The sequence below is a fragment of the Microcaecilia unicolor genome, chromosome 12 (genome assembly GCF_901765095.1).
Source record: "Microcaecilia unicolor chromosome 12, aMicUni1.1, whole genome shotgun sequence".
Classification (NCBI taxonomy): Eukaryota; Metazoa; Chordata; class Amphibia; order Gymnophiona; family Siphonopidae; genus Microcaecilia; species Microcaecilia unicolor.
Window position 1 is genome coordinate 15,336,522 of NC_044042.1, and position 27,973 is coordinate 15,364,494.

The 27,973-nt window shown below is 41.0% G+C and overlaps 1 protein-coding gene across 2 annotated transcripts in view; it reads right to left on the bottom strand.

Annotated features, from left to right (window-relative positions):
• The window catches only part of DENND2C (DENN domain containing 2C), a 151,902-nt gene that overhangs the window by 12,959 nt on the left and 110,970 nt on the right, over positions 1–27,973 (bottom strand). For both annotated transcript variants that reach the window (XM_030220812.1, XM_030220811.1), the window contains 8 exons: positions 21,887–21,983; positions 20,039–20,083; positions 11,731–11,918; positions 9,492–9,601; positions 8,154–8,223; positions 7,088–7,165; positions 1,736–1,876; positions 779–927 (listed from right to left, as the gene is read on the bottom strand). In XM_030220812.1, coding sequence (XP_030076672.1) covers positions 779–927; positions 1,736–1,876; positions 7,088–7,165; positions 8,154–8,223; positions 9,492–9,601; positions 11,731–11,918; positions 20,039–20,083; positions 21,887–21,983 — 878 coding nt within the window. The remainder of the gene's footprint in view (positions 1–778; positions 928–1,735; positions 1,877–7,087; positions 7,166–8,153; positions 8,224–9,491; positions 9,602–11,730; positions 11,919–20,038; positions 20,084–21,886; positions 21,984–27,973) is intronic.

The following is a 27,973-nucleotide window of genomic DNA, read 5'->3' on the forward strand; positions in this document are numbered from 1 at the left end:
AATTTAATGAGATTAATTTTTTGAAACATCCAATGACTTGCATAGTATATTGGTCATTGGAAGTGCTTCTGTGTCTGAAATAATAGGGAAACATAGGGACAGCACCTAATTTTAATGTTTTGCTCAGCTGTAGCTGCTGTCCAAGGAGTAGGGAAGGGACATGGGGCAACCAATCCAGGCAGGACACCAAAAGCTGAGTAGATAAAATGTTTATTGCCAATGACCAGATATAAAAGACTCGACATGGTTCTGTGTTTCGGCAAATGGTATGCCTGCCTCAGAAGTCAATGTATCATGCGATTCCCACATGCTAGTTGCAACTGGCATCAATGCCTTCCCTCTGCTACATTATGCCAAGTTGAAATAGGATAGGCATGGGACAGAAAGCAACGCTGGACAACACAGGAGAGTTAAAAATTTTCATTAGGATTAAGAACTTTAATCCTAGTTAAAATTTTAAAAAATTAATAGTGCACTAAAGGCTTCTTTCACAAAGCCGCATAGCAAATGAGAGGAAGTCCATAGGAACTGAATGGGCTTCCTCTCATTTGCTGTGCAGGAATCGCTAGCGCAGCATTGTAAAAGAAGCCCTAAATACCCACCCCTAGTGAATACCAGCTATAATAATCCATACAGCTGGTCCTGAACAGTGTGATAAGGACTCTGTGAAGAGTACATAGTAATAATTTAGGAAAAATTCCCCAAAGATGGCAAGGTATAATCACAAATTAAATCTTTTCCTCTTAGAAAAGGAACAAATACTGAACTTCTTTCTCACCTCAAATTATCAGCAACAAAGATAACTCTCCTTTCTAGCAGAAGTGATGCAAATACTTTGATGAGATGACATACGCTCAGACACTTATACAAGCAATCAAAGTCCACATGTTCCAAGCGGGAATCCGTTGGCCTGCAGAGTTCTATTACCTAACAAGAGTGAAACAAATTAGATTATATTGGAAAAACATATTTTACAGTGAAATAGTAATTATAAAATTAGTCAACTGCATTTAGATATTTTTTCTGTTCTGACTATATCCTTATATTTATTTATTTCATTTGTATCCCACATTTTCCTCAGAGAAATATCTAATACACTTGCTTTAAGCCTGGACTTGGAAAGGCAAGTAATTAAATGTAAAATCCAAGAACATGTGATGAGGAACAGTGGGATTCACTTTTATTATTATTTGTACATTCTATGAAACAAGGAGATAGGGTGGAAAACTGATTTGTTCAAGGTCACACAAAGTCAGAGGCAGAATTAGGATTAGAACTGAGCAACAAGGCAAAATGAGTATTTAGAAATGAGACAAAAGTAAATAACAAGAAAAGTATGAAAATATTTTGAGTAAAAACAAAGAGTACAAACCCAAGGCTTTTTTTTGCCTTTGTATAAAACTTTGTGAACAAAGAGGGCAATATTCAGTCCACAGCAGTCAGTGGAGGAGCAGCCTAATTGGTTACAGCAGCAAGCTGAGAACCAGGGGAGCCCATTTCAAATCCCACCGCAGCTCCTTATGACCTTGGGAAGTCATTTAACCCTTCTGAGGGAAAACATTTGTAGCATAAACCACATTAAGAATAATTTGTGCACTATACTTATGTCAGTTTTAAACACTACTAATTTATGTTTCTTCTATCATCTCATTACACAAAAAGTGCCTGTAGATAGGGCGACTGCACAGTTTAGGATAGATGCAGCAGATGCTGGAAGAAGTTTGCTTTTAGTTACCTCATTTCCTGCTCCTGGCAAGAAGCTCTTCACAGTGATTGTGCGTCCTGGAGCAGGAAAAGGAGCCTCCATTACACTGCGCATGAAAGGTGACACAAGAGCTGGAGACATTTCCCGTCTCTTTTCCACTTCATCCAGGATCTGTGAGGAACAAAAGCAGGTTTATATACTACCAACAGAACAATAAAATGTCCAAATATATAAGTGATAGAGTAAACCAGAATCTCAGAATACAGTACCTGTGGTGCTGTACTGAAAAGACAGGAAGAAACATGGGACACAAACACTGCTTGTGGTATAAGTACAGTGCTTTCCTCATAAAAAATAAGGGGCCCTTTTACAGAGCGGTGGTAAGCCCAACGCAGGCCTACCGCTCGCTCTTTTGGGACTACTGCTGGCCCAACGCGGCCGCTGGCGTTAGTCCCACCCCGAGCACACGCCATTTCCAAGGGGAAAAGAAAACTCCTAGAAATGGCTTGTGCAGCGATAACCCGGCAGTAAATCAGGCATCACCACCTGCTACACGGTTACCGCCGGGTTAGCGCAGGAGCTCCTATCGCTAGCTCAATGGGTGGCGGTAAAGGGCTCCCCATCGCATGGCCATGCGGTAAGAGTTCTCTTAACACATGGCCATGTGTGTCTGGGGTCTTTTTACCTGCTGCGGTAAAAAGGGCCCTGGCACGCAAGAAAAACGGCCCCCGCCGCCAGCACGGGGCCATTTTTCCCACAGCTTGGTAAAAGGGCCCCCAAGAGTGCATGTAAACCAATTCTACTACTTACGAAAAGGATTCCTCTTGGAAGAGAAAGCACAAAATATTTGCACACCTACAGTGTGGCTTAGTAAATAGGGCCCTACAGTGGCGTACCAAGGGGGGGGGTGGTCCGCGGCGCGTACCTGTTTCCCTGTCTCAGTCTGAGAAAGTTCGCAATTCACAAGTGTTCACTGCTCCCTCTGAGTCTGCCCCGGAACAGGTTACTTCCTGTTCTGGGGCAGACTCAGAGGGAGCAGTGAACACATGCGAATTGTGAACTTTCTCGGAGACAGGGCAACAGGCGCGCGCCGCAGCACTCCCTCCCAGCGGCGTGCACCCGGGGGGGGTCATTTTGCCGGGGGGGGGGAGGGGGCGCATCGGCGATCCGCCCCGGGTGTCAGCTAGGGTCGGAATGCCACTGGGGCCCTATATGTTCCATCTTTGCTTATACCCTACACTGTCAATTAAAATGTTCTATTATGTATTGTTATTTGAATATTTTTACTGCTGTAATTGTCTATTGCTCATGTCAGACTTATTCTTATCGTACACCGCCTTGAGTGAATTCCTTCAAAAAGGCTGTAAATAAATCCTAATAAATAAACTAAAGCATATGATAACAGTCTTAATGGAAGGAAGTTATCAACGTGGGTTATTTTACTGTTCAGGTTATTAGTAACTAGGTCTCACTGCATAAAATGGGACCGGTGCTAAAACTGCATGAGTTAGTGGTAAAATAATTCATCTTAATGGTAGCCTATGTTGATGACAGAGAGTTGCATGGGGGCAGAAATTTTACCCATCCCCACTGGAATATAACCCATACCCACCTGTAACTACTAAGATCTATTCCATCCCCACCCGCTCGCACCTACAGGAGCTGACGTTATTACTTATTCAGTCACAGCCCTCCATTTCCTCCCAACCCCAACAGCCTCCTGTGGCTTTTTTGGATAGTATTCACTATTCAAACAATGAGCATTCAAAGCCTCACTCTAATGTCCTGGCTACCTCTCTGGGCATTGCCTCATTCTGGCGCTGCAACTGCCTAGCTCAAAGCATTCCAAGCCTCATTCTAGCATCAGCAGAGATTTTGATTACACTTCCATTGGAATCCCATGGCAACTTCTTCCATCCCCATAGGAATCCCACTGTAAGTTCTTCTATCCCATAATCCCCATTCCCATGCAGCTCTCTAGTTAATAACTGGATAGAGACATTTACATACATTCAAGGAATAAATGCACAGAAGCGGGCTCTATAAACCTTTCCATTTATAAAGCCCTCTTCTATGCATTTATTCTGTGTGGGACTGTAAAGAAAGGATGCCCTGGATGAAAGATCATAAGATGATGTTGAAAGATGATATTACTCAGGAGTAATCTAATATTTCTTCACAAAAAAAGTGGTCAATGCATGAAACAGCCTCCCAATACTATACAATCTAAATAAATAAATAAAAAAGGACATAACGAGGCAGAACTTTGCACAAAATAGCTGCAGCAATCATACAAATTTTAAAAGAGAGAGGGAGAGAGGGAGGGAGGGAGATGCTTGAACAACAGCTCAATTTTTCCTGTCCTTGCATGAGAACACAGAAACATAGACAATGATGGCAGAAATATACCATACAGTCTACTCAGTCTGCCGATCCAAACCAACTGACCAGTCTCTACATTCCCATCTTGTCCCTCAGAGACCCACTGTGCTTTTCTTAAGACTCTTAAAGACTCATTGCTTTTTAAATGGCCTTTTTACAGGAATGAAGTATATTGAAGTGACTGACTTGAATCACTGCATTGACTGTGGATGGATTTATGTTGTTTAGATTGTGTTTTATTTTGAAGGAGATGGATTGAGGGGCTGCTCATCTCCTTGGGTTCTTGGATAGAGAAGACTAACTGATGATATGTTGAGAGGAGAAATACAGGGATCCTGCACAGTCTCAAAGAAGCCTAATGGCTTCTCTACTGAACGAGGGCTCCATTGGATGACATCACCATAAAGTGTGGCTGAATTGCCCTACTTGACTACAGAGAAAAGACTATGGTGCTCATTTTCAAAGTAGATAGACGTCTTAAAATGCCTAAAAAAACGTCCTTCTGCTCAAAGAGTCCAAATTCTGATTTTGGAAAGTCTGAATTTGGACGTTTCACACTGCAGCAAACTGTAAAGGGGCGTGTTGCGAATAGGAAGGGCCCAAAAGTAAGACGTCTAACAGGGATTTTCGAATGAGAAGAAACGTCCATGTCTAAAAAGGAGGACGTTTTTATCTAGACCTGTTTCAATCATGTCCAAGTTACAAAACGTTGCTCTAATTGAGCAGCTAATCACTGAAGGGATTAAGGCATGACCCTTCCTTAATCCACCAGTGGTTGCTGTCCCCCTCTCTCGCCGTGAAACTGAAAAAGAAAACCAGGCTCTATGTCAGCTGCAGGTATTATGGCTATTCTAAACAAAGCAACAAGTAGGTCAGAGGAATACCCTAACAGTGCAGTGGCCTGTGAACCAAGGGACCCAGGTTCAAATTCCACTTCAACTCTTTTTTTTAATAATTCTGAGCCTTCCAGAAACAATACCTACTGTACCTAAATATATGACACCTGCAAGCCTGAAGGTTACTGAAGTGTTGTACATTTAGGTACAGAAGGTATTTTTCAGGTCCTGGAGAGATCACATTTACAAAAAAAAAAGAGTTATAGCAGGGTTTGATCCTGTTCCCCTTGGTTTAAAGTCCACTGCACTAACCACTAGGTTACTCCTCTATTCTGCAGAGACATCTGTGTGGCCATATTTTTGAAAATGATACCAGACTGATGTTCATATTCTTGGGGTTTTTTCTCTCGTTCAAAAGTTAGATATTTCACTTTGGAAAATGGCTATTCATTTTGGACATTTTTCGTTCAAAAACGTTCAGCTCACAGCCATAATCAAACAGGGGTCTAGACATTTTTCCTGTTTGATCATTGCTGTGAGATGGACGTTTTTTTGGACGTTTTCAGGATTTGGGTTTTTTTTCGATTAGATTTTGTTTTGAATATGCCCCTCTAAATGTCATATACCAACTAATAAGCTCTACAATCCTTTCCTTTCTCTTGAATCCAGATACAATCCTCATCTCTACCACCTCTGTAAAGAAATAATTCCTTAGATTACTCCTGTTTATCCCCTTTCACATTCATCCTATGCCCTTCTGTTCCATAGCTTCCAATCAATCAAACGAGACCCACCTCCTGTGGCATAGAAATATTTCAATGTCTCTATCATATCTCTCCTCTTCTGTCCCCATATGCTTCATGATGAAGACCATTAACCATTTTAGTAGCTACCTTCTGGCTTGACACCATTCTGTTTATATGATTTTGAAGGTGTGGTCTCCAAAGCTCTATACAGTACTTCAAAATAGGTGTCACCAGAGACTTGTACAGAAGCACCATCACCTCCATTTTCCTGCAGGCCATTCCTCTCCAGATACACCCAAGCATCTTTCTGGCTTTTGATGTTGCCTTTTCTGTTTGGCCAACTTAAGATCATCAGATACAATCTGCACCCTGGGTCCCATTCTTTTTTTTTCGCTCATGCACAAAAATATTTCGCCCCCTTGACTGTACCTACAAATGGAATCTATTACAATTGCAGAAATTATTAATAATTTGATTAACTGATAAAGGTCATTTTTGAAGCACCCACATGCAGAAATAGTTGCATTTATGTGTGTAGACAGCAATTTCAGAAAGTCTTTGTTTCCATGGGTAGATGCTTTGGAATGCAGAAATTTCAAGGGGGCACAGTTTAGGTGCGTTTTGGGTGGGCCAAAAAAAATATGCATGTGGTTCCCATTGCTGGCTTTTGCATCCACTCTGAGACATGCAAGTACCACGAATCAGTACATTTGGATCTGGGGTATCCTCCAACGAATCTGGAAACAAATGTGCTGACCTCTCTGGCTTCTAACACAACCTCAAAAAAGTGTTTTTTTTTTCCTGTGACTCCTTATAATTGGCTCCTCTTCTAGGTTTGGGTTTGTAAACTACAACACATACAGGTGTAAATGGCAGCAAATGTGCATATATGTTGCAAAATCAGGACAAATCACAATATTGAATCCTGTTTATATAATAGGGTAACTGGTAAATACACTCACTTTAAAAATAATTCACAATGAAATAACATTTAAATATTATTTTTACAAGTTACCCTATTATATGAACAGGATTCAATATTGTGATTGGTTTTGTTACTTAGGCTTGTATCCTGTAGTTCCATCGCTTTTTACAGTATTATGCAAAATCAAGAGATACACATGTACATGCTGGCATTTATATATAGAGAGAGAGCCCCAAGTGATACCATTCTCTTTATGGTTGCCCCCTACTGTATATGCTGGAAAATTACATGTGTATTTGCCTGCATTCTTACACCTATTTTTTAAAAAAAGGCTCCATGTTTTGCAGAGCCTTTTGTAAAATACTGAGGGAAATGTGAATGACCTGACTTGAACATCCCATTTTCCATGCTGAACTCCTATGCAAAATGGGGCTTCAAACACGCTACATTCAACATGAAATTTCCAACAATCGTAGGCTTTGTTTCCAGTTACCTTTGAAAAGAGATTAAAACAGCCTAGTCGACTAACGATGCAGTATACTTCTGGCAATCGTTTTCCTTTATCCTGTGGCTAAAAAGAAAAAAAATATTTGTATTTCAATACTGTATTAGTAAATTTCAAGTCAGAAACATACATGCTGTTTTTAAAGCTGTATGGTTGCCATTTGAACGTACAAAAATAACCTTTAATCAGGGCCGTGCCAAGGGTCTGTGGCGCCCCCCTGCAAGGGATCAGGTGCCGCTCCCCTCCCGCAGACAAGCGGTTGGAGCGCGCGCGTGCCCCCCCCCCCCCCCCGTGAAGATGATCGCTGTCCTCTCTCCCCTGCCCTCCCGCTCCCATGTCCCAACTGCCCGCCCTCTTCTCCCCCCAACAAAATCTCTTTTAAATTTACCTCCATCCGGCTGGCAGGGCAGTGAACGGTGCAGCGTCAGTGAAGGAGGTGGCGCTCCCGACGTCTCTACTAGTCTTCCTTCGCTCAATGTCCCGCCTTCTTCTGACGTCATTTCCTTGACGTCAGAAGAAGGCGGAACACTGAGCGAAGGGAAGACTAGTAGAGACGTCGGGAGCGCCGCCTCCTTCACTGACGCTGTGGCGCGCCTTCGCTGCCGGACGAAGATAAATTTAAAAGAGATTTTGTTGGGGGGAGAAGAGGGCGGGCAGTTGGGACATGGGAGCGGGAGGGCGAGGCAAGCATGGCGCGGCGGGGCGCCCCCCAGAGGACGGCGCCCCCCTGCCACGCTTACCGCGTTGGCACGGCCCTGCCTTTAATAAAAACAAAAGTGAATAGAAGGTGTTACCCTTTCATTGAAAGGTATCATCTTTTTATTGAAAGGTATCACCTTATATTCTTTTTTGTTTGTTATTTATTACAATTTCCATGCTTCTGTTGAAAAATGAATAGAAGACTTTGATTATGCATCTGGATCATCTTTATTTTTACATCAAAAGAGAAGAAAGCAATAACAAGATAAAACTGATGCTTTTGTTATTGCTAATGGGGACTAATGAATTCTTTTTCACACAAGGTTGTGTCTGTAACAATAAGAAAAAAGCTTACCAAAAGCTTCTTACAGTACCCAAACCATCTGCTTCCATCTTCTCCCGTCAAAACAAAGGAAAAGGTTTCACTACAAATATAAGAAAAATAAAAATGGAATAAGGATAGAATCTTAAAGATTAATTGCAATCAAAATATATTTCACTCTTTTGCAATCAGATTTTTTAGTACTCTTTAATTTGTCAACACAAATAAACAATAATGATACAGAAAATTTTACTTTTGTAGTTACTACCCCCCCCCCCCCTTTTTTTAAATTTACACATCAAGGTTTGTCATTTGGGGACTGATCCAATTTCAGCTTTAAAAAAAACAGCTGGGTTGATATTCAGCATTGTGTAAACATGCAGAAGAGCCCCCTGCCCCTTTAAACCACACTGAGCTGGTCGGCTGTCCATATTTGGTGGCACTTAATTGAACAATTCTACTGAATATCAGGTCTAAACACCCCAGCACAATCTGAGGAGTCAGGACGGACCTGGAAATTGTGGGCACTGGAGATATTCATTCATTCATAAAATGCAGTCCTATCTTTGCCCAGTTAGGTATGTGGGTACTGCCACTGAATATCGGCTGGGCAGCTGCATAACTTCTAGGTTCACCAAAAACTGAATATCTAGGTCTAATATAGCCAGCAGCAGCCAGTGCTTAAAAAAAAATCTCAGAACACCGCCAGCCGAATACTGACCCAAGCTATTTTTACAGAACATGAACATAAAGATTAAAAACAAAATTAATTATTCATTTTTAACTTACTAAACCATAGTTTCAATCCCAGCTAGCCATGTCAGAATAATTGAATAAATAGTTTTAGCACTATTATAATTAAATACATAGGAAAGGGAGAGGGGATGGGATTTCATAGCTGCAATCAAAGCAGTTTATATGTTATATACAGCTATTTATTTTGTGCCCGAGGCAAAGGAGGTGACGTCCAGAGTCATAAGGAGCTGTGGTAGGAATCAAATCAAGTCATGAACGACTTTTGGGGGGGGGGGATGCCACTTGCACAATGGTTTCCTGAAACAATATTAGAAGGGTGGTTCGCCATTGCTTTCCCCAGTTATCTTTATTTCTCTCCCCCCCCCCCCCCCCCCCCCCCCCCAGCAAAGGCATGTACTTATATCCCTGGCTAAGATCGGGTACTAATGTACTGACCAAAAGTGGATCTATAGCAGAGTTTCCCAGAGGTCAGCTACCTGACAGAAATCCCAGGCAAGCGACCTACTGATTTCACCATGAGGCCTCACAGGAGAAATATAGAATCTAGCAAATCCAATGATAATATGTATTCATTACTGCACAAACACATTTCCCACTGGGCAGCCTAGTACTTACCTTTTCAGTTCAGATGTGGGAACCCAGTCTTTTGAATCAGGAAAGCAGAAGCTGGGAATAACCTTTAGCCTCTCCTCAGTGTCCCGAGATTGCCTCAAAGGATGCTCGGCCTGAAAAATATCAATCAAACTCATTCAACTTAACTTTCATCAAAGTTTTAACTAAAGCAAATAAACTATCCCAATGAAACACAAGAAAACACACTATAACAATGGGAGGCTTTTTAAAAAAGTTCTCTCTCATTTTTATAAAGATACTCTGTGGGATTTAGCAAGAATCCAGTCAATATTCATCTGGCAGCAGTAACTGTTGTTTTTTTTTTAAACACTGACCATCGCTGGCTAAATTAGCCTCAGATATTCAATGCGCACCAGCATGAAAACCTGAAGGGCAAAAAACACTAAGAATTAAGAGGGAAAATAGAAAAAAAATGAATTTAAAGACAAAAATGAAGAAATGAGAGGAAAACTACCTGCACGGGAAGGCACTGCAAAAGCAAAGATGCATCCTCCCTGCTCTGTAGAAAAACAAAGATCGAGGTACCCATGCTCGCACTTCGGGCAGGAAGGCACCTGCGCATGCACCGTGGGATGCTGCTAGAATTTTCTTGAAACATCTATATGCTAGCCAGCATCCACACCGAGCTCCATTGGATGACGTCACCCACATGTGAGAATACAACTGAGTCAGCTTGTCCTTGGAGAATTAAAGATTCTTTGGTAAAGTATTATAATACAAGCAAAGAACCTGACAGCAAATAGTTCAGATGAGGGCCAATATCTAACTGATGCTTATATAGTCAATGCTTTGATTTAAAAAAAAAAATTTTTTTTAATTATTTTTACTTTTCCTTTCAAATTGCAGAACTAATAAAGACCTTTTTGATACATCTCTGTTTTAAATCTGTCAAACAGTCTAGAGTTTATTTTCTTAAATATATGGTACAGGAGCTGAAATTAAAAAAAAATCACTTCCTGGGTATTATTAATTTTAGACCAGTGAAGGTTGTCATTTGTTCTTTCATCAAATCAGAGATGTTTAAATTGGACAAATATCTGTATTTGTTGTAACTTGTTCACATTTTCCAACTGCATTTTTTAAACGTTTTCTCACTATTTCCTTTCATGACTATTGGCTGAACCTGACCTGTGAACTCTTGAACTGAAACCAGAAAAAGCTGCATGGCTCCAGTCACACTTACTAAAAACAATCACACAAGAATGATTTTACTTAATTTTTGTGCTGCCCTCAAGATTATTTTTGGAATTTACTGTACATAAGCAAAAAAGAAAGTTCAACTCAGAACTTTTCAATCTGTTTATCAAATTGCAGGAGACGGGATATTGAAACAATCTAAGAACTTTCTGGCTTATTTCTGGAATATCTCATCTGAGTCAGGTAGAAGAACAGTGATAGGAGTGATGGCAGAATCTATGGCATTCATGAGCAATTCTAGTGGCACTCAAAACCTCCCTACAAGACATGAAGTCTTGCTTATGTTGGCACCAACAAACTTGCTTCTCTTAGAGACCCTTTTACTAAAGGGTTGCTACATGGCAATCCGGAATTACCGCCGGCCCAATCCGGATGCTGATGGTAGTTCCACCCCAGCACATAGCATTCCAGTGCTAGCAGAAATATTTGAAAAATATTTCTGCAGTGGGATACCCGGCAGTAATTACCGCCGGGATAGCACGGGAGCGCCAACCGCCAGCTCAATGGGTGGTGGTAAGTGCTTCTTCCAAAATGGCCACACAGTTAAGTGTGAACTTACCGCACTGCCATTTCTTTTTTTTTTTTTTTTTTTAACTTCCTCTTGGCAGGGGAACAACATGGATTTGGTTTCAAGAAAAACAAGATGAGAAAATGGAGCCATACTTAAAGCAAATATACCTGCAAAACACTATACTTATAGTATTTTTGTTAATCATAGCTCCTTTTATGTCTAGTGGAAAAATTATCAGTAAATAGAGCCCAGAAGACTCTGAGGGATGCCATTCTAAAAGGCACAAAGACTCATGAACAGCATTTGGGCTAGATAAACATTTTGTTGGATTACTGTTTACGGAAAAGAACTCAAAGCATTCATTAGCAGGTACAGTACCATGCAATTTTCTCATGGGTTGTACTTTTCTTCTCCGATGCAAGAACAGTCAGTACAGCCAAATAAATTCACTCAATATATTAGACAGGGTCTACATTTGAAAAATTAAATTAAAAATCCCATGAATTACTCTACCTTGTTTGGATATTGCTGCGTAATGCTTGGAGTGTAGGTGTTTCCTGTTGGTTTCTTTTGTAGTGATACCACAACAAAGAACTCAAACAGCTGCTGCTCCTGGAACTCAATGAGATCCCGCTCCAGGGTCTGATAATGTGGGTTCCTTTTTAACGAAGAGTAGACATGTGCCAAACGTTTATTGTGTTCTGAAAAAAAAAATAAATCATTATCTGCTGAGAGGAGCCTCACTATTACAACTATGTTGTTTGTCATTTGATATTTCCATTTGTTTCCTTATTGTACAGATAACTCTAGCAGGTTACCTTTTTTATATTCTGCATTTTTGAATCTCCATCTACACTTGATAGTAATATAAAATATGACAATAAATCATAAGACTTATTTAATTTGTCCATATTTTTTTGTTACATTTGTACCCCGCGCTTTCCCACTCATGGCAGACTCAATGCGGCTTACATGGGGCAATGGAGGGTTAAGTGACTTGCCCAGAGTCACAAGGAGCTGCCTGTGCCAGGAATCAAACTCAGTTCCTCAGGACCAAAGTCCACCACCCTAACCACTAGGCCACTCCTCCACTGTTGCTACTATTTGAGATTCTACATGGAATGTTGCTATTCCACTAGCAACATTCCATGTAGAAGTCGGCCCTTGCAGATCACCAATGTGGCCGCGCAGGCTTCTGCTTCTGTGAGTCTGACGTCCTGCACGTACGTGTAGGACGTCAGACTCACAGAAACAGAAGCCTGCGCAGCCTTCTACATGGAATGTTGCTAGTGGAATAGCAACATTCCATGTAGAATCTCCAGTAATAGCAACATTCCATGTAGAATCTCCAATAGTATCTATTTTATTTTTGTTACATTTGTACCCTGCGCTTTCCCACTCATGGCAGGCTCAATGCGGCTTACATGGGGCAATGGAGGGTTAAGTGACTTGCCCAGAGTCACAAGGAGCTGCCTGTGCCTGAAGTGGGAATCCAACTCAGTTCCTCAGTTCCCCAGGACCAAAGTCCACCACCCTAACCACTAGGCCACTCCTCCACTCCTCATTCAAAACTCAAACACAACTTTGTTGCTTTCCCATCATAAAAGATCCCCTTGTGTCCCCAGTGCTTTCTTGAAAGCCATTACTGTTTTTGCTCCCATTACCATCATTAGGAAACTATTCACTCCACAATACTCCCAATCAATACAATATAATCTACCTTACCTCTTATTCAGCCAGTGACATATCATAGGTCTCCAAGCACCTGAGGGCCAATATTTACAATTGTGCCCCTCTCCAAAACACACACCATATCACAAAGACCCTGCACTTTTGTTTTTGACCTTCTGGCTCCTCCTCCAGCATCCCCCTCAGTTTGGCACCTAGGAGCCATGGCCCCTTCTCACCCTCCCCATCAGTGTTCAGCATTATTACATCTTGTTTCAGAAACAGGTTACAATAGTAAGTTTGTTTTGTTTGTATCTTCTGTGAATGAACATAAGAATAGCCATACTGAGTCAGACCAACGGTCCATCTAGCCCAGTAGCTTGTTTCCAAAAGTAACCAATCCAGGTCACAAGTACCTGGCAGAAACCTCAAAAGTAGTAACATTCCATCCTACCAATCCCATGGCAAGCAGTAGCTTCCCCATGTTTGTCTCAATAGCAGACTATGGACTTTTCCTCCAGGAACTTGTCCAAACCTTTTTTAAACCCAGATACTCTAACCGCTGTTACTACATCCTCTGGCAAAGAGATCCAGAGCTCAACTATTCGTTGAGTGAAAAAGTATTTTCTCCTATTTGTTTTAAAAGTGTTTCCACACACATGTAACTTCATTGAATGTTCCCTAGTTTTTGTACTTTTTGAAAACATTTGCTTTTGAAGATAAAATATGCAACATAAGTAACCTCTCAATCTAATTATGTATGGCATGATCTATAAGTCTCATATTCAGAATACTACATTGCTTGTCTGGTAAATTTTCTTCCAAATTGCATCCTTAAATGCAACTGTATACATCCAGTCTGCTATATAACTCAGGACTTAGTGGTTTTTATTTCAGGTATGGACAGGGACCAGAGTGTATTAAGAGAAAGGAGAATTATGTTTTATCTGATAATTTTATTTCCTTTAGTTTTACCAGACCAGTCCAAAACCTGTGGGTTATGTCCAGCGGCCAGCAGATGAACCACTTTTTCTATGTGATTCACCTCTTAAGGGCACCATGCAGCCTTAGAATGCTCAGTATTTCGAATGACCAAGCAATGGTGCTGATGTTCAAACTTCCAGTGAAATGTATTCATGCATTACCTTTACCAACAAAGCATTATTGTACTCAATTGACCCAGTTACTCAGCTAGATCAGGAGCTGTCTCAAAATCTAACACTAGCAGTCAAATGTTGTATTTATCCATTACCTTTACCAACAAGGTATTGGTGTACTCTACTGACTTACAGTTCTCCAACTGGGTCATAAGCTGTCCTAAAAACCTACATTACTGATCAGACGTTGCACTCATCAATTACCTTTACTAACAAAATATTGATGTACTCTATGGACACACAAATTCTTCAATTAGATCTGGAGTTATATCAAAATCTGATAAGAAAAGTTAAGATAAATTGTAAACATTGAAAAATAGGAGAGCAATGTGGAAGGAAAGCATATTCCTTAACAGTCATTGAGAGAGGGCTTCTGGACTGGTCTGGTAGGGCTAAAGGAAAGAAAATTATCAGGTAAGATAATTTCTCCCTCCTTAGCATCCAGACCAGTCCAGAACCTGTGGGATGTAGCAAAGCAGTCCTGAAGGTAGGCGGGACTTGAATCTCCCTGCTAGTACACGCTTGTCTACAAAAACAATGAACACTCAAGTCCACAAAACAGAAGGTGGCTTAGAGGATGTATAAAGGATCAGCTATGTGTTGATCTTCTACAATTGACCATAGTCTCAGGTTGAAACTTTGTCCACTAGGTGCAAAAAGAACAGCATAAGGAGGATCAAATAAACTTTCAAGAAGAGGCTCTCTCTTGTAGGGTATGTTTGGAGTATCATTATTATTAAAATTAATTCAAACTCTGCCTAAGAAAAGGTGTGACAGAACAGTTCTAGATATGTTCCCACTATAGCCACTCCAAGTGGAAGAGAATGGGGAGGAGAGAGGGGCTCTGACCAGCAACAATGTCACTTATAGCCATAATAAATCAATAGAGTATTAGAGCTGCACAAGGCTATCCAAGCTTGAAGGTGGCTAAGTAGTTTTCATGAACCTTCCCTTTTCTCTAATGATGGGGAAAAGGGGAGGGAATAAGACTCCAGCAAGGTTTAGTGAAACACTTGTAACACACAGCAGCAATAAAAGGGCTTGTGATTTTACCAAAGAGGGGCACCAACAGGTGTTAATGAACTTAGAGCATAGAGGCCACAGAAGAAACTGGGGATCTATGGAACTTTGGTTCAGGCTAGTGCTAGATGCTCTTATCGTTCTGATACGGATCAGCTACACTGCTGTATTGCTATGACATAGTTGTAGAATACCCCAGACCTTAATGGTGGATCTACTGGAAGGAATGGAAAGAAATTGCTTATTAGTCAGCCTGCTCTTTGTCCAAGTTAAATGCACTAGTAAGACATGCAGAACTGGGAGAACCCTCCTGCAGGATTTGATCTGCCTCATCCACAGCCATGCTGGACACAAGTAGAGGGAAGTTAGATAACAGTCATAGCTGATATTTGCCTGTCTGCTCCCAGATCTGGCAAAGTACCCCAGCCAACACTCTGAACTTCCAAGACACACCTACAGAGAGAAGCATCCCCTATCGCATAGATATTAGAAACAAGAGGAAGAAAGGATGGGGAAAAGTCAAACAGTTTAGACTCCCTCCTTTAGGGCCACTCAAACTTTGCATCATATTCATGCAAAAGACAGTCTGTTGTTAAAGGAACATGCTTCAGAGAGAAGCAGCAAGACAGAAAGAAAAGGAATACCTATTACTAAAGGTACCTACTAGCATAGGCAGTAGAACAACAGAGAGAAAGAATTTGGCAACTAAGGGTCTGCTGTAGCAAGATCATCTTACAATCATCCTATACAAAGGGTCAACATTTTTTTTTTTGTTAAGTGAAAGATAATTTCCTTATGTTTTCCAATTATACTACTTTACAAACACCTTTCTAGGAGGAACTGGAACTTCACTTCATCAACTCTGGTCGTGGTAGGAAAGGTTTTCCCACCAGACAGCCACTTATATGGCAAAAGGAAGAGTTTGAAATCCCTTCAAAAAGTACTTTTGAGTACAGGGTACACCTGACTCATGTAAAAAGCAGGAGAGAAAGAAACAGAAGGAATGAACAACAAGGAAGTGTTCTTCCAATCCAAACAGGCATTTATATCCCATCCTTTTCAGTTTATCAATAGAAATCAAACAAAATAAAACATGGAAAAGAAAACAAGATGATACCTTTTTTATTGGACATAATTTAATACATTTCTTGATTAGCTTTCGAAGGTTGCCCTTCTTCGTCAGATTGGAAATAAGCAAATCCTTTTCAGAAACCACAATGCCAATATATGGGAAACTCAATTTAAATATAGTTGTAACATAAATCATATACAAATATAATCACAACTATAACCAATTACAAGAACTGTTTTATTCATATGTATACAAAACTTAAAAAAAAATACCTCAACATTTATTGATCTGGTGATAATGATACTCTCAAACCTCAATGGTAACTATAGCTTATTAATAAATGCCCACATACAGACTGCTACTGAGTGCTCAATGTTGATGTGAAATTAATTTATTACGTTCAGATATGTCGTACAGCCATAATAAAGATATTCAGAACTTTTGTGAGCTTATGAGGAAAACTATGTCCTCCTTTTCAAGGTCATTTACAGTTCTACTATTTTCTTCTGTGGGTAGGCTCAACTTAATGCTGATTAAGGTGCCACCCAAGGATCCATATCAGTGACCTTCCCTTCTAGGGAAAATTAAAGTTACCAGTGACTGGAGAATGCTGAATTGAAGAAGACTTGTGCGCAGTCCCAGCTGTACAGGCTAGACCTGATTAGTGACCTGAAGAGCCTACTACTGAGCAAGAATTTCCAGTATTTGTTCAGTACATGTTTACCTGATAGTCAACTGAAGTGCTATTGTCTTAATCTAACAACTTTGTTGACTCCCTCAGTAAAGACTTATTTCACAATCTTTTAATTGGAAAATTCAATACAATATAGAACAAGATATTGTTGATTAGTTTAAACAGCAATATTTACTGCCGTTTTCTTTTGAAAGTGTTCGCTCTTCACACTATCATACCACACAGATGTTAAGATCTGTGATAGCAGAATGTGACTGCCATAATACTACACAAAAAATTATTCTGAAAGGGCAAGATTTATAGAGCTCAATATTAAGCTGTGCAGTGAACATACTTTGAAATGTCTAACTAGCATGTTTTCAAATCATATGTATACTCAGTAATATCTTTTAGGCAATGCCACAGAATATCCAAATGTAACAAACCATCTAAGCACTGCAGCAGTCAGCGCATATATTCAGTGGCTCTATCTGGTTAAGTGTTGTTGAATATCTGCTCTAGGGCTGGCCGGCGTGATTTAACCAAGCACCCGAATAAATCATTTAAATATCAATCTCCTATCCCCCAGATTCTATATATGGCGCCTCAAATTGGTTAACTAGCTAATCAGCGCTGTTAACTGGATGTTAACAAGAAATTGCTAGCACTAACTGGCATTAATTGAGATTTATGCGCACAACTCACTAAGGGCCCTGTTTACTAAGATGTGCTAAGGGTGCACTAGCATTTTTAGAGTGCACTAAATGCTGTTGCCCATAGGAACATGTGGGCGACTCTAGTGTTTAGCACACACTAAAAATCCTAGCATACTTTAGTAAACAGGGCCCAAAGTGTATTCTATAACATGGTGCTCCTAAATTCTAAGTCACATAGTTGAAAAGGAGGCACAGTCATGGACAGGGCATGGGAGTTTCTACAATCTATGCACATTATTATAAAATACACCTGCTCTGCACCTAATTTAGGTGTCGGGATTTACACCAAGTAAAATGTGGCCAAATTTGGTCATGTGGAGAGAGAGACACTTGGCATATTCTATATACCACACGGGACTTAAGCCTATTCTATAAAAGGTAAGCGTACTTTGGAGAATACGCCTAGGCGAGGGGGGTGGGTTCTGCACAGATGTTTCAGGCATCATATATAGAATCTAGCCCTATCCGCCAGATTCAATATATTGCGCCTAGCATTCCTTGCCAAACTCCAAGCGTATTCTATAACAACACGCGTAACTTAATTAGTTTAACAAGCCAATCAGCATTTTTAACAGCACTTAACAAGCAATAATGAATACTAATTGGCAATAATTCGAATTTACGCACATAACTCACTAAGTGTATTCTGTATCGCACAGCACCTAACGTGCGGAGCCAAAAAGGGTGTGATTACAGGTGGGGAAATGGGCGTTTCATGGGCATTCCAAAATTTACATGCACTGTTATAGAATATGTCCCTCTGCACCCAAATCTACACGCTGGCATTTATACCATGTTTCCCTTGGTGTAAATGGATTTGCGTACTGGGATATCAACCAAGCATATTCTATATGCCATGCCTAAATCTAAGTGCTGCTTATAGAATACATTTAGGCAGAAATTTATTGTGCGCTAAAAATTAACTGTTCAAGTGGCCTGGATTTGGGGGGGGGGGGGGGTTGGAAAAAAAAATCTAGAATTTTTGCGATCAGCCTCACTGCTGATTACATTAGTGCTTTTGAACATCAACCTCTTAGATCCACTTTTTTACTAAAGTATGTTAAGCATTTAACACAGGAATTAGCCTGTACTTTTAGTGCAAACCTGTTAAACACAGGGAGTCAACAATGCACACTAATTCCCTCATATGTGACAAATGTGGCATGAAGTGGGTAATGGGTAGGGACTGTGCCTTGCACTTAACATGGGTATCACAAGTTAACTAGTAATGCAGCACAAAATTGAGAACAGTTAATACCACCTCAATAGGTGGCGTCGTGTATCCATGATATCTGCAATGAAGCTGACATGAAGTAACTGTATTGTCTCTGTGTAAACTGTATGGAAAGATGCTGGACACGCCTCCAACAGTTAATGCAGAAACTTTGCAGTTACTGTGTGCTAAATTTGGTCATTAATGCACAGTAACTGAAACAGTTTACTGGGGCCCTTAGAGGCATATTTTCAAAGCACTTAGCCTTCCAAAGTTCCATAGGTTTCCATGGAACTTTGGAAGACTAAGTGCTTTGAAAATATGCCTCTTAGTGTTCTAACCAATGGTTGTTATAGCAAGAGAACAACACTTAATCAGGAAGGGAAATTGCTACTCTGGCTATTAGTAGAGCCCATTTTACATAAATTGGAACTGAGATGTCCTGGTCGGAATATCCTCAATTCCAGTGGATGGCCTCCCGGTGGAGGTGGTGGAGGACTGTTCCAGAATTTAAAAAGGCATGGGATAAGCATGTGGGATCGCTTAGGAACAGGAAGAATTAGGGGTTACAGAGGATGGGCAGACTGGATGGGTCATGTGGCCTTTATCTGCCATCATGTTTCTATGTTTCTAACATGGCAGTTTCCAAGTGCATATGTTTGCATTTACACATGGAACAAGCAATTCTGCCACTTCCATGCATAGCTGCTCCATTTTACAAACCTACACGTGTAAGTGCGGCCAATTAAGTAGTGACACCACAATTTTAATTTGGTTTAATTTTGGAGGTGAGAATGAATTTCATGGGATTAAGAAGAATGACTCTTAATCCTTCATGTAAAACTTTGGCTGAAATGAGCATTTAAAAAAAACCAAAAACTGTGTGTTCCTTCGAGCTGGTGTAAAACCTCACACAGATATTTTCCCCCATACAAGTGTTTTCCCTTATAAAATGGGTAACGTGGGAATTTTAGTTCTGCCCTGAAATCTCCATGTGTTGAGGTTCTCCATATATAAATAGTTTTTTTTTCTAAAACTGGTATTTACACAGGTGTCAGATGTACACATGTATATGCTGCTATTTAGACACCGATATGTTTCTAAAATAATGGTCACACTGTATCAATTTGTTCTCATATCCTAGAAAAAACAATACAGCTCTTTTACAACAGAAGTATGGTACGAGTGTGAACCACTCTATGCAGTGTATTTGAATTTTAAAACCAAAAATTATTTAAAAAAAAGAGCATAACAGATATCAACATTCTAATTACAGACAAAGATTTAAGGGAATATTCTTACTTTTTTGTCGATCTTCCGAATCACTTTCATTGTCACTAAATTCACCTGGAAAAACCATATATAATTTCCATTTAGAAGTGTAAGTAGCTCATCACAACTGTCTATGGCCACAAAATTTACCATTAGTTTTTTTTATGATAAGTTGGATTTATTTTAATCTTATTTAGAGAAATACTCTTTAATTTACATCTACTGCAACAAAAAAATATAGTTCATCTCAAATTATTTAGTGGTTGATTCTAAATAAACCCTGAAGAATGATGACAAAAAGGAAAAAAACAGTTTCTGCTATAAAAATTGGATTACAGGGTAGACAGGAGATTTAGAGGTACGCCTTTGTGATGGCAATTAACAGTGCTATGAGAATGGGAGTGTAAGGCACAGCATGCAATGTACTATGGGAAAAATCACATTAGAAAGGTTACCTACATAAATTATAGTAATCACAAGTAATAATTTATAACATACTATACATATGCACACACCCTTCTAAGACCTATCTTTGCCTACCTGTTTAAAGAAAGCATCCACACTTATTTATTTATTGTGAACATTTATATCCCACATATTCCCACCAAGGCGGGCTCTATGTGGCGTACATGGCAGGTGAAAGTACAACAAATAACAGTAGTGTAAAGCAGAAGAGAAGAGAGAGAAGAAGAAAAAAAAAAAAAACGGGCGCTAGCAAGGTTTTGCTTGGAGTGTGTATGTTTGACACAGTGTGTTTGACAATGACTGTATGTGAGAAAGAGAGAGAGAGAGAGTGAATGTGTGTGTGTGTGTGTGAGAGAGAGAGAGAGTGAGACTGTCTCCTCTGTCCCCTGCCACCCCTCCAGCCACTCAGCGATTCTCCTCTGTCCCCTGCCCCCCCTGTCCACCAATTCTCCTCTCTTCCCTGCCCCCCCCCCCCCGTAGCCACCCAGGGATTCTCCTCTCACCCTTGCCCCCCCTCTCCAGCCACCCACCGATTCTCCTCTGTCCCCACCCCTGCCGCCACACCCCCCCATGTCGCCACCGCTCACCCCTCCACCCCCCCAAGGTCGCCACCGCTCCACTCCACCCCCCCCCCCTCAATGTTGCCGCAGCCACTGCTCCTCCTCCCCCTCTCCCCGTCCTCCCAGCCACTCACCCACCCAACAGACCTGCCAAGTCTCCAGCGACACAGGCGGCAACAGCTCCGATTTCTGGCCACTGCTGCTTCAGCAACAGCGTCCGATACAAAAACACCATCAGCTGTTTTCACGAAGCAAGCACTGCACCGCAGGCAGCCATCAGGTTTGGCTGTTGACTCTGCAGCCCCTCCTCTCACGTCGCTGCGCTCCTCCGGGGTCGTCCTCCAGGGGCAGTGACGTGAGAGGCGAGAGGAGGGGCTGCAAAGCCAACAGCCAATCCTGACGGCGGCGGGGGGGCGGGGGCAGGGCCAAATCTACGGGGGCCAATCGCCCCGTGGCCCCACGTAGCTACGCCCCTGGTTCTTAACACAGTACATAACAGAGCAGTGAAGTGTAAGCTGGTGCACTTAAGTATGCCACACAACGAATGCAACTGATAGTCTGGTAGTATTCTATATACTGCATACGTCGCTTGGTGATACACTCATGGTCTGCCCATGTGTACAACACCTCACAGTTAAATGCTAAGCAACTCTGGCCAGTACTTTGTAGAAGAGTTCCTAGCACTTATACACGTAAATGCCAATTATTGGTGCCTCTGATGCATGTAGTAGGCACCACATTACAGAATGAGGGGGATAACCCAGTGATCATAGAAGTCAGAGACTGCCACACAGATCTGGCTCTTAGTAATTTTGTACAACTGTTAATATGCTTTCTGAAATAAAATCAATACCTTTTGATGCAATGGCCTCTTGTCCAGTGTAAGAATGCAACTTAACCCTTTTCTTGCCTCTTTTGGAATCAAAAATGTCCTGTATTCTCAAGACCAGCTAAAATCAAATGAAAGAAGATGAGTGTCTTATATTGACCTCTGCATTTCAACAGAAATTAAAAGAGAACATTTGCATGAGAGGCCTATTTACTAAGCTGCATCAGTGTGAGTTAAAGGATACACAGTAACGTGGAGGGGCATAATCAAACTGCACCGGCAAAATCGATCGCCGGCGATCTATTTTGGCGGCGCCGCAACAGCTGGCCGGAACCGTAATATCGAAAAAGATGGCCGGCCAACTTTTGTTTCGATAATACGGTTGGGGCCGGCCAAATGCCACAGATCGCCGGGCTTGAGATGGCCGACTTTGTTTTTCAGCGATAATGGAAACTGGAACCGGCCATCTCAAACCCGGCCAAATCCAAGGCATTTGGCCGTGGGAGGGGCCAGCATTCGTAGTGCACTGGTACTTCTGGATGTTTAGATCTTGCTGATCAGTTATGTTATGACTTACTTGTTCTGGAGTGCTGTATTTTCTGATACTGTTTTGAGAAATGTTCAAGAAAGACTTCATACAAATGAAAAAAGTCCCTGACGTGCACTTTCCTTAATAGCCGTCTTTCTCTTGATGGCCGTCTTTCTCTCCGAAAGTGCACTTCTCTTAATGGCCGTCTTTCTCCCTGAACAGGGAAATCAAAAGTTTTTGCACACTGCTTTTTTTGTAGTAACAGTGGGATTTGAACCAGCCACCTCTGCATTACAAGACCAGTGATGTAACCACTTGGCCACAGCTCCACTTACTTGGGTGTCCCTCCCTTTTGATTATACCCCTCCAGGTCTCTCTCAGCCACTCACAGACAGCTTAACGCACTGTGATTGGCTGAGAGAGACCTGAAGGGGTATAATCAAAAGGGAGGAACGGCCAAGTAAGTGGAGCTGTGGCCAAGTGGTTACATCATGGCTCTTGTAATGCAGAGGTGGCTGGTTCAAATCCCACTGTTACTACTAAAAAAAACTGTGAGCAAAAACTGTTTTTTTCCCTGTTTGGGGAGAAAGCCAGCCATTAAGAGAAGTGCACTTTCGGAGAGAAAGATGGCTATTAAGGGAAGTGCACGTCAGGGACGGCCATAAAGGGAAAATGAACGGCAGGGACTTTTTTAATTTGTAGGAAGTCTTTCTTGAACATTTCTCAAAACAGTATCACAAAATACAGCACTCCAGAACAAGTATGTCATAACATAACTGATCAGCAAGATCCTTTTTTTTTTTTTTTTACGAGCTGACCGACTGGCTTCCCCTCCTAGGAAGGAAATGTTTTAAAGGTTTTTTTTTGGGTGGGAGGGGGTTGGTGACCACTGGAGGAGTGTGGGGAGGTCATCCCCGATTCCTTCCGGTGGTCATCTGGTCAGTTTGGGCATCTTTTTGAGACTTAGTCGTGAAAATAAATAGACCAAGTAAAACCGGCCAAATGCTCGTCATCGCCGGTTTTCTTTTTTCCATTATCAGCTGAAGCCAGCCATCTTGTAAGCACGCCCACATCCCGCCTTCACTACCCTGCCGACACGCCCCCTTGAAGTTTAGCCGCCTCCGCGACAGAATGCCGGCGAGTGTATCCAAAAATCGGCTTTCGATTATACCGATTTGGCCGGTTTTAGGAGATGGCCGGCCATCTCCCGATTTGTGTCGGAAGATGGCCGGCTATCACTTTCGAAAATAAGCTGGATAGTACCACAGTAGGTGACGGCAGAAAAAGACCTGCACGGTCCATCCAGTATATTAAGATTCATTAAACAGTTAACAGCGTAGTATCGTGTTAACTGATAGCACATGCTAATTGCCATGTTAAATACCTAATGCAAAAAATTTGTGTTGAAGGGTGTGGTATGGGTGAGGAATGTATCTTGCAGTTTGATGTGTATTTAACCATATTCTGCGTTAGGAACTGTGCTATTAAGGAGCAGTAGACTTTTACCCTTTGCAAAGCTGCCTTTCCTGTAACCCGTATTAATTGTAAAACCTTAAATGCAGCACAATAAAAAGGCCCCATAGTGAGCAAATCAGCAACCTGGAAAGCAAAATAAATGTATTCTATGTTTAAGAAATCCTGTTAAAAATACAACAGTTTTAATGACTTGATAAAGTATGTAAATATAACACACTGAGCCTGTTCCTACTTCAACTTCTGCTAAACTTGCTGTCATTAATAAATTCCATACCTACCATGGTAGACTAGGACATAGATGACAGATGTGAAGAAAAATACCCAGAGTTCCCAGTGTCAATCCCACTTTTACCACTTACCATATGACCTTGAGAAAGTCACTTAGGGTGTCTTTTACTAAGGCGCACTCATGCTAAAATTGTGGGTGCGCTAAACGTTAGAGACGCCCATAGGAATGACAACGGCATATTTGGACATTACAGTTAACTTTATATAGTGTTTTCATCATGTGGATGTTTGTAAATAGAGCTATTTCAATGAATGAATATGGTTCTGGCATGAGGCACATTAGGTAAATGGATAAACTGACACCTTGGTTCTGAAAGAAATAATGTCTAATTGTCACAAATGAAAATATAGGTATACAAGAATACATAAAAGTGTTATGTTACTGGTGAGCTCCTATACTACACATTTGAACATGGTTGTGTAGAAGTTTTTTAATTCATTATATATATATATGTGTGTGTGTGTGTGTGTGTGTGTGTGTGTGTGCTTTTTGATCCTTCACTATTGATTTCATATCTATTCGTGTTTTTTTATACATACATCTGTCTAAGGTTACTAAGACCTATATGATATTATTAGATTTATTAAACATACCCACTATTTCATCAAAACCAAGCATTGAGATTCTGTCATATGTTCCGCATTTCAGGTGGTTTGATTTTTTACTATTAGGGGTAGACCCTGTTACCCACCCCTTTTAGGTATGTACAGAAGTACTTTCTGTAAATCTTCAATATGAGCACTTGAACACCTAAGTCATATGAAATTATATGTTTCATTGAATAGTATGTCACTATGGATAACAGATTGACTTATTTGTTCTGCCTTCATATACACTATTACACTATGGTTTCCTGTTGCCTGTTTGTGAGTATATATTCCTTGTCAACTTTGATTACTGTTATGTTTAATGTTCTTTTAAATGAAAGTTCTCTGTTTTTATTGTTTTATTATTTTATAGTTTTAATATGATTTTCATTATTTAATACTTTGAGTTATTGTTTGTAAGTTTTGATTTACAATGATGCTTTAGATTCAATTTGTATGTTTTTTATCTTGTAGTTTTTTTTACCCCTGACGCAGCCTGAGGGCAAAACGTGACCACGTCGGGTAACTGTTTTAATAAACCACTTCTTTTTTATTCACTCGTTTCTGTGGTTTTTATGTAATCTGCTTTTATCTTGTTGATTACTAGATAATAGATACTGGACTTAAAAAAATATTTTACCTTGTTTCAAGATCTGGGGAAGATAGGAAAAGGGAAAGGGAAAGAAAAATGGAATGGGACTTGATATACTGCCTTTCTGTGGCTTTTTTTCAACTACATTCAAAGCGGTTTACATAGTATATACAGGTACTTACTTGTACCTAGGGCAATGGAGGGTTAAGTGACTTGCCCAGAGTCACAAGGAGCTGCACTGGGAATCAAATCCAGTTCCCCAGGATCAAAATCTGCTGCACTAACCACTAGGCTACTCCTCCACTCCTTGTTTACATTCCTCTGCCTACATTAGCATGCCATTTACTTTGTTCTGTTCGGCACTCGTTGTCTCGGCAGACATTTTAAAGAAACAGCAGCAGCGAGAGGATCAGCAGCAGTGGGCAGGAAAGAGAGGGGATCTTTCCTATCCATAAGAGGCCACTAGACCACCAGAATGTACTGAGGTACATTCAGGGAGGGCACCCAGGACTGGAGAGGAAGGCAGGGGAGGAGAAACGGCTCGCCTAGCCTACACTTCTGTGGGATCCCCACAGGACCCGGGTCCATCTCCCATTTATCTATGCTGATGATATCACTATTTTCATCCCTTTTGAGAAAGACCTAACTGAAATAACCAGTAAGATTCGGCAAGGCTTTAACACCATGCTCGACTGGGCCAACTCATTTCAATTCAAACTCAACGCCGAGAAAACACATTGTTTGATTCTCTCATCTCCCTATAACAAACTCAGGCCTCCTACATTAATTACTCCTGAGCTCGTCCTGCCAATCTCGGAGTCCCTAAAAATCTTGGGAGTCATAGTTGATAGATCTTTGACATTGGAGCAGCACGTGAACTCTACAGTCAAGCAAATGTTCTTCTCCCTTTGGAAGCTTAAGCGTATCCAGCTTTATTTCCCTAGAGAAGTATTCCGCAGCCTAGTTATAAGCCGTCTCGATTACTGCAACAGTATCTACGGGGGATGCACAAGCATGCTCCTAAAAAAATTGCAAACTGCTCAGAACACAGAAGCTCGACTCATCTTCGATAAATCGAGATTTGAAAGTTCGAGACCGCTGTGTGAGAGGTTGCACTGGCTTCCTGTGAAGGACCCCATCATTTTCAAGATCTGCACATTGGTGCACAAAATCATCTATGGAGAAGCCCCTGCTTATATGGACACTCTCATTAACTTGCCGCCCAGGAACTCCCGCAAGTCAGCTCGTTCGTACCTCAATCTCCACTACCCAGCTTTTAGTGGCCTCAAATATAAGACCGTCTATGCTTTCCATTTTTCTTACCTCAGCACTCAATTGTGGAACAGGCTGCCTCAAGTGGTCAAGTTCACTCCTGATCACCCGACCTTCAAGAAGCGACTCAAGACCTTCCTTTTTGGTAGAGCATACGCAGTGAGCCCGCCTGGCGCCACATCCTTCTGAATCACGGCTATCATAGCAAAAAATTGTCACCTTCCCCTCTCCCCCTTTCTCCCCTCAGATACTTCTCTTTCCCTCTTACGAGACTGAATGCTGTATTTTGAATTATTGTTTGCTTAATAGACTACTGTACGCCACATTGAGCCTGCCCGTGGGTGGGAATATTGTGGGATATAAATGCCATAATAAATAAATAAATAAATAAAACAGATGGACCCAACCAAAGTTTGGAAGAAAATTCGAGATATGAGAAATCTGACTGCTGGTAACTTCCTAGAGGCCTTGTGGATGAAAGATGATGACAGTGCCATTACAGGTTGATATCTGGAATACACACAGCAATGGCGTTAACGGCAGACAAACCAGCTCTGAGACTGATTTTCTCTTTAAGACTATCAGATCGACTCTTTGCCTAGCTGTCAAGGTTCATTGGTTACCAGTATCTGCCAGAATTATTTTTAAAATTGTTTGTTTACTATATAAAGTTTCTCATGAATTGGCACCTTCACTTTAAATGCTGGATTCGTATAATTGCAAAATAGGGTGTCTACTATACTTCATAGACCTCCTTGTGCTCCAGGAAAATTAAAACACCATTGTGAAGGGTTGGTCAGTGAACCTCAGCGATAACGCACTGTGTTTAGTCTCCTTATACACAGTGACTTACATATTCCAGTCCTCACCGGTTCTTAGCCACCACCACCTTCCCATGTTATTTTTATTTTGCAAAATCTTAGTAAACGTGAATAAACGTATTCAATGTTTCACGGGAAGGTGGTGGTGGAGCACAAGGAGGTCTATGAAGTATAGTAGACACCCTATTTTGCAGATGCTTATACATTTAGCATTGAGTGGTATATTCAGCCACTGCTACATAATAATCAGCAGCGTTTAATATACACGTGGACTGATGACTACCAGCAGCTGTACTTGTATAGTGGCATTTTAGATAAGTCATCCAAATTTGAATTGAGACACCAAGGTCGGGACGTCTCAGGTTCCACTAGTATTTGAGAACAGGATCTGTTTATGAATATCGAAAACACGAACAGCACGCTTCTAAAATAAGTATTATAGTGAATATTCACTGGCTGTACAGCTAAGCAGTTTAATTTAGGACAGCTTTGTTCTGCCCCAGTACTATTTGGATAGCTAATCAAGGACTTAGGGGCCCTTTTAC